The sequence below is a fragment of the Mastacembelus armatus genome, chromosome 14 (genome assembly GCF_900324485.2).
Source record: "Mastacembelus armatus chromosome 14, fMasArm1.2, whole genome shotgun sequence".
NCBI lineage: Eukaryota > Metazoa > Chordata > Actinopteri > Synbranchiformes > Mastacembelidae > Mastacembelus > Mastacembelus armatus.
In genome coordinates this window covers 19,559,738-19,576,107 of record NC_046646.1, presented here as the reverse complement: position 1 = coordinate 19,576,107, position 16,370 = coordinate 19,559,738, and the positions used below count along the sequence as shown (strand labels likewise).

The 16,370-nt window shown below is 41.0% G+C and overlaps 1 protein-coding gene across 1 annotated transcript; it reads right to left on the bottom strand.

Annotated features, from left to right (window-relative positions):
• Nucleotides 1–225: 225 nt before the first annotated feature.
• afap1l1b (actin filament associated protein 1-like 1b) lies at nucleotides 226–15,912 on the bottom strand. The gene is made up of 19 exons (XM_026328439.1): nucleotides 15,752–15,912; nucleotides 8,999–9,127; nucleotides 7,691–7,771; nucleotides 7,104–7,189; nucleotides 6,903–7,020; nucleotides 6,699–6,788; nucleotides 6,352–6,563; nucleotides 5,744–5,923; nucleotides 5,528–5,620; nucleotides 4,871–4,973; nucleotides 3,586–3,741; nucleotides 3,102–3,316; nucleotides 2,860–3,005; nucleotides 2,662–2,734; nucleotides 2,061–2,169; nucleotides 1,733–1,900; nucleotides 1,480–1,646; nucleotides 1,110–1,235; nucleotides 226–1,002 (listed from the first exon to the last, which is right to left on the bottom strand). Exons 1-19 carry the CDS (start codon nucleotides 15,771–15,773, stop codon nucleotides 976–978), a joined length of 2,301 nt encoding a protein of 766 aa, XP_026184224.1. The 5' UTR covers nucleotides 15,774–15,912; the 3' UTR covers nucleotides 226–975.
• Nucleotides 15,913–16,370: the final 458 nt, after the last annotated feature.

Sequence of the window (16,370 nt, the reverse complement as noted above, 5' to 3'; positions counted from 1 at the left end):
TAACTGTAAAAGCACAGTGTTTGGTCAAAGAAATGTTGCACTAAATGTTATAGCTTGACTTTGCCACTAGAGGGGGCTTATGATTCAGAGTTGTGATGATGCTGCTGGTTAATTACAGTAAACTTATTCTGAGGTGATGAAGCAACCTGAAACAAAAATACCTCAGCAGAGGGAATTCAAGAAATGTGTTTAAACAAAGTAACAGTAAAGTAAAATCTAGACAGATTTTCTTGATAAAATACTCATTTACTCCAATGTGTGTTTTTGGTTCTAGAGGAAAATCAGACAGACGAATGATTCTGTTGAGAGGGGTCAAAGACATTTGTATACTCACAAATACAACAAGATAAAGTGCAAAAGGCAAATATGAAAAATATACAAATAATGGATCAATCCAATACTATTTGCAATAATAAACATTTTCTCATTGGTTTCAGGAACAGTGTCACACTCAGTTTGAGAAACATTGAGAAACATTTCTCACTAGCAATGTTAATTCACAATATCTAGTTTTTCATTTTACAGTGATAAGTATCAATTAAAAAGGAGTAAAATCAGTGGGTGGATGTAACACAGTGATGTAACACAGTGCTGATGAACTACACTCTCCCTTTGTTTTGTATTGCTACAAAATGATCACATTTTTACTTTCTGCAGCCCTGTGCAAATGTAAACACACATGTGTAACCTCACACAAACATATATGTTTCAGGGTCATAGTGCTGGTATATCAGTCAAGTCTGTCAAATTTACAGGGGGGGTGGGGGCAGCACCATGCTGCCTGTACTTGCAAAGACTCCACTTTTTCTTTAGAAAAGAGGAGGGAAGAATATGTCAGTCTGTGCTCCCCTACTTCCCATCTTCCTCTTCCCAGTGCCAGATTATCCTTCATCTGTTTTGTGTTTTACACATCCTCCTGTCACAGCTCAGACTTTTCTCTCCATGAATCCATCTATTGGCCCATTCCTGTTCAGCCTAGGTGCCCTTCTTTGACTCCCACTCCTGAAAACCATGAGACACCAAAAAGTGAGGAAAACATTTCTCTCTTATCTTGCTCCTTCTCAGTCTCCACACACACACACACACACACACACACACACACACACTACCTTTGCCTTCTGCATGACGTTTCCCTTGGAGGAGGCATACAGAGATGGAGGGCGTTTACGAAGCTCAGATGCTGAGTTAACCGGCACAGTCTCATTGTGAACCTTTTCCACCTTATTGCCCTGTGCCTGTACACACAAACACATACACACAGACCAACACAAACACCAATGTCAGGCAGATTTTCAAATGAAACAAAGCAGTAAATATCTGAAATGGTCATGGTATGAAAATATTGGATCTGCAATAGGAGACAAACCTAGAAGTCTGAAATGAAATCCAGTGATGGAACACACTGCTGCCAGAAAAGAAAGAAACTTGCCCTGATGTCGGAACTGTACAGGAGTTTTAGTCCTCGCTGTAGCTGCCTACCTTGGCACTGATCTTGGTGTCAGTGGGTGGACCCAGTGCTCCTCTAGCCAATGATTTCTTCAGGTTTTCTTTGACTTCTGTCAGTTTGAGCTCCAGCTCCACTCTCTCCTCCTCCTTCTGTTTACACAGCATCTCCAGCTCAGCTAAGCGCTGTTCCACACCCTGACCTACAAACACATACACACACAGTTAATACTGCTATGAAACTGAAGTCTGAAGTTCTGTGAGTGCACCAGTCTGATTTTTCTCTGACCTCCACCACTCTTCATTTCCTCTTTCACCTCCTTCTTCTCTCGGCGGATGGAAATCAGTGCCGATCTGAGTTCTTCCTTTTGTTTTTCCAGCTCCTCTTTCTGTGTCAGGTACCGCCTGGCATCCTCCTCTGCTCGTGTCTTCCCATACCGCCCATACTGGTTAACATCTAATACAGAATAAAGCAAGACAGAAAGAGACAGCTAGCTAACCTTAACAAAACCCTGGTCCCTACAGTCATGACACGGAGAAGCTGGCCAACTGTACCCACATTTTCTACCATGTAATTTTCATGTAGCAGGTCTAATGAAATATAAAATAATGCTCACTGGAGGTGTGTCTCTTGATGGTGGCCTGTTGCTCAGTTTTTTCAGAGTCCCTGCTGGAGAAGGAGGCATGACGTCTCACCTGGCCTGCTCTGCTCTCAGCATTGCCTTCCTGTAGAATATGGCAAATCAAGTACAGTTGTTAACATTCACATAATGTATGGGGTCCATTTTACTGATGCACCTGTATGTGTTCTGGGTGACATTCTATAGCAAAAGCTATAGAAGGAGCTTCATTCATTGATTCACAGAATTATAAAAACACTTGATGTCTTTCATTTATGAGATATATCAGAGAAAAACTACCATCACACACTGATATATCTCTGATCATTTTAAGAAACTGAATTTTTAGATTTCATATCCTGTTCTTCTAATATATAATACCACTTCAGGAGCACAGGGGTTGGTTGCAGCTCAATACAGCATGTCACAAAACCATTCTTAAGTATAAAAAAATGTGGTGTCTAGTACTCAAAAAGCAGGAAAGTCACACGAAAAAAAATGTAATAAAGAATAGGAAAAAGAAAAGATCATCGATGAAACTTGGGGTGTAAAATGTTTGTCGTTTCTAAGTTCAAAGATTCACATGATGTTTACTCACTGAAATACTTTCATAGACCTCATCATAGGTTCTGGAGTCTGTTGAGACGCTGCCAGCAGTGGTAGTGGCCCATCTGAGAGGAAAAAACAGCCAGACATAATGTATTTCAGGGTAAAAGCTACTGCATAATAAGTGACAGAAAACTCCAGGAGGATACATGCAGAAACACACGAACATATACCGTAGGAAGTGACTCACAGGAAGGAGTGTCTGGCTGCGTGCCGTATGTCTGTGAGAGTGTCCACGTCAATGTAATCGTAGTGCAGCTCTTCAGGGAGAGCAGTGCTCCCAGTCTCCGCAAACAACAGACCAAGCCAGCGTCCGAGATCCTCTGAGCAGCTGGCCTGATGAACATACAGACATACACACACACACATTTTAGCTACTTAGTATCCAGAAAAATGCCATACCATATGTTAAGATCTGATACCACACAGTACCTCTAAAGCTGCCAGCTCATTGCCTCCCTGCAGGATGCGTAAAGAAAAGGGATGTTTAGGGCCGAGGCCACCTGGCACTACTTCTGCCCCTTTGAGTGGCACCACAATGACTGGGGGCCGGTGGTCTGCAGGGTCTTTCTGCAGGTGCAGGCTTCCCGCTCTCACCACGCACCAACGCTCCTTCCAAGAGCCGCTCAGACAAACACTTAGATAGCCTGTAGAGAGAGAGAGACACCGTGAGGATGAATGTAAAAGTGATTTATAGGGAAAAAGTCAGCAGATGTGTTAAGTGTCTTGTCATGGCTGGAGTTGTTTTCTCATCATTTTGCAATGTATCAGCAACTTGTATCAATCAAATTCCTCATTTACATTTTAACATTACTGCAAATATGTCAGCAAGTAACCATTTAATCTACAGCCAAATCCACCAACTAACCAACCAGCCAATCAACCATACAGCTGTTTAATGAGGTTGTGTTCTCACCACAGCGCGGGTTGTCATGGTGACTAGAACACGAAGGAGGCTCCCCGGGTAAAGGAGGTTTCCGCTTGGAGAAGGTGATGATTTGATTGATTTTCTTCCCCGCTGCTCGGCTCATCGACCCCGTCAGCTCAGAAAACGCTCCGCGCTTCCCCCTGTCTGAAATCAAACATACCCTAGTTAGACTGTGTTGGAGCTGAAAATGGGGTCATTGAGTCAAGGACCACTTAATGTATAGTATCTGAGAGTGGGAAATAACATGATGTAAAACCAATAAAAAAATGTACTGTTGCCTCATTACTGAAGTGTCTTGTGTTTGAGTTAACGCAAGTGTGTCAATAACACTTTAAAAATTCAAAAATTACACATTTCACCAATTCCATTATAGCAAAAACCAGTAATGACAACTGGAAGTGAATAAAATGTTTCAAGTACAGAACATTGTTGCAAAAAAACATTTTTTGTGAGCAAAACTCAATCCACCAAGTCAGAATTCACAGTAAATGTTACTTCAATAATTATATTTTGTATGCAATTTCTTTTATTTATTCAGCCAAACCCTAGAGGGTGTTTGCATGCTCGTGTAAAAGTACCAGGTGCTGCAGGGTTCCAACCAGCCTACATCCTATGATGTCAGTGGGAGACAATTGCAGGAAGAGGACAGGAAGGATGTCATATCTGCTTGTGCCTCACTTCCTCTCTCTCCCTCTCTCTCATGTCTCTTTAGGCCCAGAGCCCCTCAGTCTGTAAACAGGCTGTAGTAACACTGGAACAACATGACTGTGTTTAATCTATATCGTGACCCAACATCATGGATCCCTTGGTTTATCCTTCCTGATTTTGTGGCTACATAAACAGAAATTGTGTATGTGCTTTTGATTAGGCTCTTGAAAGTGTGTGTGTGTGTGTGTGTGTGTGTGTGTGTGTGTGTGTGTGTGTGTGTGTGCGTGCGTGTGTGTGTGTGTGTGTGTGTGTGTGTGTGTGATTGCAAGCACTTGTTCAAGACCCTTGACTGAGGATGTTTCAAAGTTAAGACTTTGGTAACAGATCTTATGAACAGGTAATAGAAACTTTTAGTCTATACCCCCAACCATGTTTGTCATAACTTCACACAAAGCTTCAACAATTTCCTGTGTGCAAACATATTTTCATCTGAAAAAAGACACTGTCACATGTTCTAATAATCACTGATATTGTGAGCTGTGTCCCTTAGCTTGCTTCAACCAAAATGACAGAAAGAAAAAGTAATTACAACTTCATGAATAACTGCTCATAAAGTTAAACCTACTGAGTGAGTCAGTGGTGTCCCGTCCTGGACCATGTGCAGTGGACTGAGTGTCTGCTGTTGGTCCGCTGTCTGAGTCGGATGCCTGGCGGTCAGACTGCAGCACCTGGCAAAGGAAACCCTTATTACTTTCACATAACAAATGAAAGGATAAAGGAGAGGCAATCAAACAATCAATCAATTATTAAATACATGTCTACCTTTACAGATTTCCCTTTCCTGTTTTAAGGATTATACACTTTAACTGAGCAAAATCAAGTCAACACAGACAAAGAGGTTGTTTTGAGGAATATGTTTAACTACCTTTGTATTTTTAAAACCATTCAGCCAACATGAGGGTGTAACTCTCATGTCACCACTCGTTCAGCTCACTGGCTCTGGAGCTGTGCTCCAAGACACTACTGAGGGTATGAAACTGTTTGAAAACCAGCCAGCAAAGCAGCCACAAAAATGCCACTTTACTCATTGCTTCTAGGAACAGTTGTGTCACGCACAGGGTCAAAGAAATGATGACTGCGATGTTAAAATGTAAAAACTAGCATCAAATAAAGAAATTTGTGAATGGTTCATGGGAAAATCTTATGATCCACAGGCAAAAAAACAAAACACTGGAAACAAACAGCCTGGCACTCAAAGACGCTTGTGGAAACACTCACACACCTTGTCAAGTTCCAGTTTCCTCTGTATAATGGGAGAAGTGGATCCTTCCAGTCCCTCTGTGTTGTTACATTGGCTGCCCACAGTCTGCACCACCTGGAATCAGAAAAGGGAAACCTTCACTTCCAGACACCACCTAATGTTCTCCCCTCAGCTATAATGCCCTCTGTCTTTCCATAATCTTGTCTGCACCAGCCCTCTGATTGTGAATCAAGGTACCTTGAGCCATCGCTGGGCCTGCTCTTTACTCTGAACAGCCAAAACTAGCGCTTCCCCTCCAGGCAATGAGAAGCGCAACTCGTGTCTCTTTTTCCTGCCCTCCTTAGGGACATAGATGACATTGCACAGATTCAGCGGGAGCTCTGTGAGGGGAGAGCTCTCTTTGATGCCCTTATAGCACTGTAAAACAGAAACAGTAAGACAAGTAATAAGAATCTGTCATAATTACACTTTTGACCTTATTGGCACTCTTTCCTGACAGTGTAGTTTATAATACATTTGCAAGGAGAAAGAACCTTACTTCCTGTTGCACTATGGCCTGACAAACAATGGGCACTATGTCCATGTTGTTATTAATCAGTAGTGTCTGATTGTGATATGTAATTTTCTCTCACAATTAAGTTTTCAATACATAAGATTTCTAACATGTGGGTGAGTGAAATTGTAAATAAAATTAACAGTGGACATGTTGTGTAGTCCAGCACCCGTTGAGGACTTTTCTGGATGTGCATGTTTTTTTCAACATTTAATCTTGCATAACACCAATTACACCAATTAGCTTGTTTGAAAGTTTCAATGGACTATAAAAGACAGCTCTGTCTATTTACCTGCAGTTTGTTGTCTCGCACAACCACCAGCTGTTTAGCCCACTGGCCGAAGCGCTTCTTTCGCAGCAGAAAGGCACAGATGCGACAGTCTCTCACTGGTCCATCTGGGCTCTCCTCAGCTGTCCATTTCTGAGGTTGGTCCCGCCCTTTGGCCTCCTCTTCCTCTTCTTCGTAGGACTCATAGGAACTGCTCAGAGCATCTGAGTCATTGTCTGAACACCAGAAATAACATGGATGATAAATTCACAAAATATCCACAATTTCTAATTCAGGTCAATCATTTATTCCAGACATTACAGGATCAGAACAAGCCTGTGGTGACAGAGGAGTGGAAAGAGTAGACTCACAGGAGTTTTTGGGAGGACCATTAATTCTGGTAGTAGGGTAGTTGTTGTCTGCATCTTCATAGTAGGCATCTTCCACTGAGTTCCTGGAGGCTGCAGGAGAGAAACAGAAAAGTCGCGATAAGATAAAAAAGACCCTAAAAAAAGTCAAAGTCGTAATGTTTATGTGTGCAATTCTGTATTTTGGAGTGTGTGCACAGTACTAACTGCTCATATTGGTGGTAAAGTACTGAGGAGTGGATCCAGGATCCAAAGGAACAGCCTCTTCATAGTAGTCATCAGGAAGAGGAGTGGTTGGCAGAGGAGGGGGTGTGTCGGTCGGTGTCTGAAGAACCAAAATGAAGGTTAAACCAGAATTTTAGGAAAAAGAGCAGGTCGACAGTCAGGTGCATACTCCAGATGACTTACAGATTTATTAGGATGAGTCTTTTCTTCTTCCTCTTTGTGCTCTTTCTGCTCCACTGGAGATGCACTGAGCGTGTGCAAATCACAGTCTGGTGGAAGAACAGTGGACTAATGTTAGTAGGAGTGTAAATATGCTTCAAATAAAAGCTGTTTTTTCTGTCACACAGGAATTATATAATACACAGCCAGGACTCTAAATGTGCTTGAAAATTAGGCTGATTAATTCAACCAATTTGTGCTAGACTTGACATAATGTCTTGCTCCATTTTGGTAGTTTAGACCTGACAGAGAGATATTTGTACCTTAATTTAGAGCTTTTTATAAACTCAGTAGCTTGAGTTTCCTCTTACCCTCCAACACAAAACTAGTTTGCAGCAATGCTGGCAGGTCTGTGGTGCTATACTAAGCACAGCAATGCTTTGCAATAAACTCTAACATCAACATGATAATATGCTCATAATTACGATGCTAAAATACTGAGGAAAAGCAGATATTTCACCATCAGTGTTCTAACATGGTCACATTTACTGATTACCACTAAATGGGAAGCTCTTGAGGCATTTTATTCGGTACTTTGAGGATCTACTCACCAAAACCTTCAAACAGAGACTCTACAAAGCTTGTGCCGTTGCCATAGAAACAGCTGTTCATGTAGACATCTGATCCATTGACTGTGGAAAAGGTAAACTAGTGGTTAGAAGAAGGATCAGAGTAAGGGTTAGGACTGTGGTAAATTATACGGTCAGGAGAGCCAGCATTACCAGAGTGCAGATATAAGTGACATATAAGCACTAGTTCATTGTGTTAATTGAGTATTAATACTTGACTGTCTATATTTTAGGTAAATAAATATTATCAGGACATAAATCAGACAGCAGCGGAATGCAGATTGGAACTTGTAAATGTTTATGACATAAAACAAAAGAAATTAAGTCATAAAATGCATGTGAAGTTTTGCCAAATGTCCCTTTGTGAAAGAAATCAATCTTTTAAGTTTATGGCTGTAAAACTGAGCTAATGTGGATTACACTTATTAAGTGAGTAAAAAAACAGTAAGTATGGCAGAGTAACCCGGATCCTCTGTAACTTACTGTCCTATCAGGATGTTTTGTTTTTGTCCTTCCTTTGACCTCCACTCATTATCCTCTTTAAACTTTACATTTCACTATCCTCTTACATAAATCCCTTTATCCTCTCTGACATCCCATATTCTTCCAGATAACACAGGTCCTACTGTGAAGACATCAGTAAGATTTGATGTCACAGACACTGTATGTTTTTAAGTACAACTACTATAGGACACTGTATCCTATGCAGTGTTTTGCAGTTGCAGTCTGGTTCACTAATAACAGGAAGCTTGGAAATAGTCATCGACTGAGTAAAAATAGATGCGCTCTATTTTTGTCTAAATTAACACTGTTGCAGAAATCTTGAACAAATTAATCAGCTCTGACATGCTTTGGCTGACCTGCTTCAAGTGTCACACCGAATTAATGCAAGGCAGGATGCCGGGAAAACAACAAGTGTGCTCAGTCAAAGTCACCGATCTCATTTAATAGGTCTGCCTTATTTAATACTCCAATTTGTACTTTCCTGTTTGTAATAAGACTTTGTGTTTTGTTCTTGTTGCAAGACATACTGTAGCTTTGCTGTGTAAAACCTATAGTAGCATGAAATTAAAGACTGCCTGTAACTGACTGATATGTGAAGGCTCAGTGAAATAACAATATAAAGAGCTTGACAGAAGTAATTTAATGTTTTGTTGACAACACAAATGTGTAAATGTTGTTTTTGTGCTGTACAAGAATGTTAAAAAAAGACACACAGCAAGAGTAGCAAACAAGAAATCCCTAGAGGTTATGTACACTGCTCCCTCCATCTTAGTCTTCATTCTATACCTGACAGCTGCAGTGACTCCAGGATGTTGCGAATGGAGGCCATCTTGTCGGCAGTGGCCGGACTGACCGTCTCGTGGTCGAGCATCTTCAGCAGAGAGCCCAGCTCGTTCACAAGCCGCTCCATCACCACTGAAAATCACAAAAAAAAAAAACAAGAAAACATTTGGATTTGCAGAACTACAATGAAGTACTCTGCCATTGACCACCATCAGGACACTATAGGAACACAGTGAAGGCTTTTACCATGGCTAAAATGCTTAGGCTATTACACCAAGTGTGTCAAGTATCAATTTAGCACATACATGCAAGGTCACGTGGGCAAGTGCGAACAAAACTGGCAGTTCAAAAAGGGCATGAAGTCTGTTTGGAACTGAGCTCACCGCCTGTTACAACAGCTGAAAGGGAAGAGATATTTAGTATCATTCCTTGCCCGTCCTTTAATTTTTTACACTTCAGAGTCGGCCTTTTTGTGTATTGTTATGAGCTTTCTGCCCCTGTCCCTGTGTCACCATAGATCAAATCCTACTCGGAGTCTGGACACTTTAAGTTTTCTTTGAAAAATTATTGTGTTCGTCTTCAACTCGATATCCTGTGAGTCCATGTGTGTGTCAGTGTGTGTGTTTTGTTGACCTTGACATTGTTCCAAATGCCCTGACACACTCTCACACATCCTGCCTGCCTGCTCAGGGTCGAACAGGCAGAATGCTTCCTTTCCTGAAGGAAATTAAGCCAAAGTAAAGAAGAAAGTCTGTAGTTCCAACGGAGATACAAGTATGCGCTTACCAAACTGCCTGCAGTGGTCATTTCTCATTTGTGACATAAGTTGGAGAGGCAGACATTCAATGTGAAGGACAACAGTTTGAGGCTTGAGAGTCGGTGGTTGGTGTAGTAGTTTAATTGACTGATATTAACATTTAATTAAATACTGAGAATTGATGAATCAAAGTATTATTCATGCTACTGAACACATGAACTGAATCACTTTGAGTTTAATAGCTGCTAAGCTAAGTTTGGGCTTTGGTACAACATTTTATTGTCCCATGATGACCCATATATCTTTTGCCACAAAAATATTTGCTGGATCATATTTAATTTTTGGCATTAAAACTTAAATTTACAATGTCATTCACCAAAAATCCAGAGAAATTTGATAGGAAGTTCAACGAAAAAGGGGGAACCAAAGTTGAATGTATGAAAGCCACTGTGCTGTCAACTGAGAAAGTAATCTACTTCCTTAATAAATCTTTAAGAATAACTTGCTTTTAACCCCTTTTCACTTTTTCTTGTGCATTTCATTTTCATTTGGAAGAAATATTTTAACACACCACAGCTACAAAAACTGACCACTCGCTCTTGGATGACTAGTCTGATGTTAAAATTTATGTAAGAAAATACGAAACACAGAGCCAATCTGAAACATGAAATACTCATTCTGTGATTTGTGAGAAAGAACTGGCATACAAGAGTTTATGTAAATTAAAATGATCCAAAACAGGCCTTTTCTCACACAGAGTAAAGAGAGAGTGAGAGAAAAGCCCTTACTCTCCCACAAGCCTCTTCCGCTACCACCCCCCCAGTCTGACAATACTCTATTGTCTCCACAAGTGCCAAAATTAGATGACCACAATGCTCCGCAAGACCAAGGCAAACAATGCAATGTCAGAACCTCTAGCAGAAAAACTAAAACAGGAACTAACACACAGTCTAAGAGGGGCGTGGTGCAACACAGCTGCATCGTCTCGATCCATCGGCATTCAGGGTTAAAGGATATATCTCCAGCAGCTCTGTGTGTGTGTGTATGAGAGTGTGAGTGTGTGTGTGTGTGTGTGTACACCATTTCTCAGCCAGCAGCTGTGGTTTCCTGGCTTAGCTGTCAACAGATGCTTCTCTCCACTCCTTCCTGATCCTGGCTCTCTCCATCTCATCACTCTTCCTCCCACTTTCCCCACTCTCTTTGTTCATTTCCCTCCATCTCCCTCTGTCCTAACAACCAGTGTTATCCTAAACTCTCCTTCCCTCTCGTTTGTGCACTCTTAGATATCCACATTCATTTCTTAGGCTAAAAACAAACAATAACTAATAGGTGTAATCACTCACAGTGGAAACAAAGCAAACTGTGAGGTGTTTGGTCTGTTTTCTGTTTTGTGAATTTAAATTGCACAGTCAAGGCCATCCATGCATTTGCTGTTTGGCTCTTTCCTCCAAGTCTATGTATGTCTCAGTGTCTCTCTTTCATTCTCCAAGGGGACTGGAGGGTTCAGAGGCTGAGAATCAGCTGTTCTAGAGGCCTGTGGTCGGCCTCACCCACAGAGGGATCTTTGTAACCCCCCATTCCACACACACGCGCTCACACAAACAACGACACACACGACAAAGATTTCCCCTTCGAATCCTTGTTTTTCCCCTGATGGACACATACATTCCCTTACACACTCCAACAATTATTTGGCCCTGATTTAACTAATCCATGGCAAACACAGTCATGAGTTCTCAGAAAAATATATTGTGTGCATGTGCTTGCAAATGCATTTTGAGTGTGTCCGTAAACAGGCTTCCTAATGGTCAGTCATGAGACCTGAGCCATGTGACTCTCATTTGAACTGATGTGGAGTGGTGTTTGCAGCTCAGAACAAAACAACTACTACTCAATGCCGCTGCTGTTTATTTTGCCACGTAATGCTTATACTGTAGGCGGCAAAGTGACAGAGAAAAGATACTCTTCTCCTCCTAACCTGTGGCTTTCACTCCCATCTATTACACATCTAACCCATCAATCACACCGATCCAAGGCTAACCTCCTCACTGACTTGCCACTCCCATCCAGATTTTCCAATGCTCCAATACTAGGAAGACATATGAGTGCACTGAATTGAATCACTTGTTTCCACGAATTATAATGTCTCAGACACATTATTATCCAACAGGATGCATTCAAGATGTTATTTATGTGACATTCATGTCTTTTCCAACCCTTTTAAGTGTAAGAAGCTGCTATTTGCTCTGCATCAGCCGTCATCATCCTGCCTCCCCCACACTCCCAGAGGCTGAGGTCCCCCCAATCTTAATTCTCCCTTCCACTCCTTTTTCTCCATCCCTCCTCCCTGTCTGATGTTTTCCTTTTAACTCCTTTCCCTTGCATCCCTCCCTCCTCCCTTCTCCAGACACCCATCCTCTTCAGACAGAGGTCAGAGTTCAAGTCTTGGCAGCCCCAGCAGCTCCCTCTGAGACAAAAGTCTGCTTCAGAGATTCGGCATCCAGTAATTCATGTTTTCGTGACAACAGTAGATGGTGACCATGCTTGTCTGGGGTTAGCATTCAGTCCCACTCTAAAAAGTCCCCAAGCAAGCAGGCAACATCTTTAAAAGGAAACAGCTGGGGGAATAGTGCCCTTCTCTCATTTTCACATTCTTTCAGTATCTTATCACTTTCCTCAGATAGTAAATGGTGAAGACACAGAGGAAATAGAGAGGCTCAGACACTGGCAGCAGACCTAAACTGCTTCAGTGCAAAGAGTAATTACACCACAGTGACAATGGTACTAGTCATTAGAAAATACTGAGGAAGAAATCCTGTTGTCTCAACTTAAGGAAAAAGGCTTACATTTTGGAGAATGCAAACATAAACATTGAGTTAGATGAGAAAATGAGTTTATATCCAGTACAAACCTGTACGCTAACTTAGCTTAGCATAAAGACAGGAACCTAGCTTGACGGTAATGTTGGCTGACGATTTATCGGTAAAAAAGCGCAGTGTTACAGATCTTGTTTACACCTGATTTCATTCTTTATGCTAACCTGGTGTAACTATACGGTCCTGGATAGTGATGTGTCAAAAATAAACGCGTGACTTTGACACATATCGAGTTTACACTGGTACGTTAGCTAACTTATGCAACCTTAATGTTACTGCCTATAGGAAACAGCCACAGTCACATACTCGAAATAGCGACTGTAACAAATTCACTGCCAGACATTAAAAATAAAACATTACCACCTTAAATAGTGTTAAACACGCTTGAGTGCCAATGTTTAGCTACCTCACATTTAAAAGGCGTAGGCAAACACGACATGTTTTCCCCTCGGCGCTTACCGTAGTTGTATGCGCTCGCTAAGACTTCGGAACTACAAACGCGAACTAGCTCGACTGTATTAGCTATATGAACGCTAAAACTAGTTGTACAGACTCGCCGTCCTCAATGCTCCCTCCATGCACATGTGTAACAGCATCCAATGAAAATGCTGAAGGCACTGCTTACCTTGCTAACTAGTTTATTCAAATTACACAACTTTGAATGCACATTAGTGTTAAAACGTGTTGTAGTCTCCAGGTTATTTATTATACCTGCTACTGTCATGATACACAACATACAGGAACTGGTAACATTTTAGTAGAATAATAATCCATATTGTTTAATTTTCACTTGATACATCATGTTAGGAAAAATAACACTGCAACATCCCAGAAATGTTTGCAGTAGCTTCGTATTATAGTTGTTATGCATTGACTGCACAGACATAATTTTCCTATCTTGCACTTTAGAGGTAATTTTCATTTAAAGCTCATTTGGTATGACATTAGCATGAAGTGAAATGCCTCACTGTCATGTCAAACTATTCTCAGGTCTGTACTGTGTAGAAAATTGGAGCTACACAGCTGTTAGCTTAGCATAAAGCTAGCTTTCCTGGAAACCAGAAAACAGCAAGGCCCTGCAATAAAATACAATAATTAAATGAAAATAAAATAAATAAATAAATATCTTGTCTTCTAGTCCATAAAATGTAAAAAAACAATCTGTTTCGTGTTTTACAGGGGTTTGGTGCAGACCTATAATGTGACTGATTTTGAATTGATTATTGCTAATTAAACTGGAATTGGTCCTTATTCTTTTGATTGACTGATTGTATAATAAACAGATCATTTAAACACTAAGTGAATTACTGCAACAGACAAACACTTCTTTACTGTAAACTGTGTTCACTCTCTTACTCATACACACTAACACAGACACTCAGACAGACAATGTGACACCATGGCTGTTTCTTGTGATAGTATTTCCTGGGAGTGACATGGTGGCAGTGATATCAATATAACTACCAATAGCCATGATCCTGTGGTTTTCCTGTTTGGTAGAAGAGTATTATCCTTACATCAACTCAGTTCCCATCCACACTAGACAAACACACAGTAGGCAACATCTACAGACAGGTTCATTAAACAGGCCTACTGTATCGCCACTACAGAGAGTTACAGTGGATTTGCAGTACAAGTCATTCACATGTTTAAATGTTTGACAGAAGCCAAACCCTGAAAATGTTTAGGTTTACACAGGGAAAATAATTTCCCTGCTCTTTGAATGGGTCTGGACTCTGTGACTTTGACAGAGAATGGAAAGAGGTCAGGGGTCATTGGAAGAGAAGAAGGAAAAGGGAAGAGGAAATGTTAGGAAACCATGGTTGAGGTCAAGGCTTGTGACAGTTGTTAAACAAAGGGAGTGTGTGTATGAGTGAACAATTCCAATTCTAACAGCTTTTAGTATGATAGCATCTGTTTTATAAAATTGTTCAGTCAGCATGTAGGTATTATATGAAAACTGTTTCTCTGTCTGCACCTTATTGAAATCCATTTAATAACTTACATTTCTACACATTTCTCTCATGTGTTGCAGCATTTCCGATACTGTCCCAGAACGCAGAGTTATAAGTTATTTCTATTTTCCCACAGTGAGAATTTTTTCCTTCCATTGTGCACAGCTGCACAAGGATTTGGCCACAAAACACTTTGGTCACAGCTGCTTGTGTTCCACAGGCCTTTTGCTTTAAGACTTTATAGTCTTCATTACCATCACATCAACATTACAACTATAAGTGATGATTCCACCACTGTTAAATAAAATAGTTGGAGGGTGTTGCTGGGCTTATACTCAGGCTTTGAATAGCGTCAACAGTTTTAAAGATATTTTTTTATCAGTCCTTTTGAGGAAATTGCCATAATTTTTGCATAGAATGTCTAATGGACCAATTAGGCAAATTAGGTAAATAGATGTGATCATTTCATGGAGCATGAGTGAATAAAGGCCTTTCCTGTAAATGTGTTTATATTGGCCATTGTTTCCCTTAACAATCACTTGTGATTTCCAGTTTAGGCCACCGCCTTGTCACCTGGTGTGGCATAATGCAGCTTCGTGTTTCCAGCGCTGTGGCCTGAAGGCCTTTAAACAGAGGAGCCATTCAGCTGCTGCTGCTGCTGCTGCTGCTGCTGCTGCTGCTGCTGCTCCGCCTCCAGCAGCGCTGCTTCCAACGGGGCACTTCTCCGTTGGTGTTGGATTGCATCACTCTACCTGAGTGAGGATACCTCCTGCATCCACTCACAGCTCACCGCCCGGCGCGTCGGTGTATGACATCACCCTCCCGTTACTCCAGGAGGAGGAGCAGCGTTGAGCGGTTCCGTTAAAATAAACGAACTGATGATCCTTAAAATTTGTATAATATACAAATATACATACAAAATAAAACCACATCATATATGTTCTTTTAAACAACGCCGTTGTTTCAAAGTGGAAGATATGGTGATGGACACCAGTGTATTTTATCATGGTAGGATTTGTGTAACGTTTTAATTGTGACCATATTCATTTAAAGCGTAAATTGACAGGTATGTCTCTCATTGTAAGGAGGTTTGTTCTCAAAGTTTATTCCCAGTTATTCTAGTTCGGCTTCGCCAATTAATATTCAGCATAAAGAGACTGTAACTCACCACTTTGGCGTTTGGAGTCCATGCCGTCTGAGATGCCACAGTCTGTGTCACGCTGCCTATTTCCAGTAATAATTCCTTAGTAGTTTCATTGAAAAGTTACGGCTGTTAACATGTGAGGCACAGCTGAGCTCTGTCAGTCTCAGAGCGGCCAACTGAGTCACAGAGACCGCTGCGGTTTATAGTTTGACTGGTTCATCACCCACGGATCCGCTGGGTCCTAGCGCTGGTCCTACAGTTTAGGACTGTATATCTGGTTTACAGCACATTTTCATGCTGAGACTCCTTAACAGAGCTGGTATATTTAAGGAAACCTCAACATGCTATTTATGGGTTTTTCAATTGTTAGTGCTACTCAGAGGGAAATATTGTAGACTATTCCTTGATATTCCCTGACTTTGCCAAAAACCTCATCATTTATTCCACAGTTGTGATGAAGAAAGAGTCTGCACTTAAGAATGAAGAGGCAAAGGTGAAAACTATCAAGAGAGAATCCATTCAATTTAGTGAACTTCTGGGAAATACAAACCAAAATTTAATTAAGTCAAACATTTTCAGATGTTCCTTTAAAAACTCATTGATCCAATGCCCCCTAAACCCCAAAGTAACTAAAGTAAACATA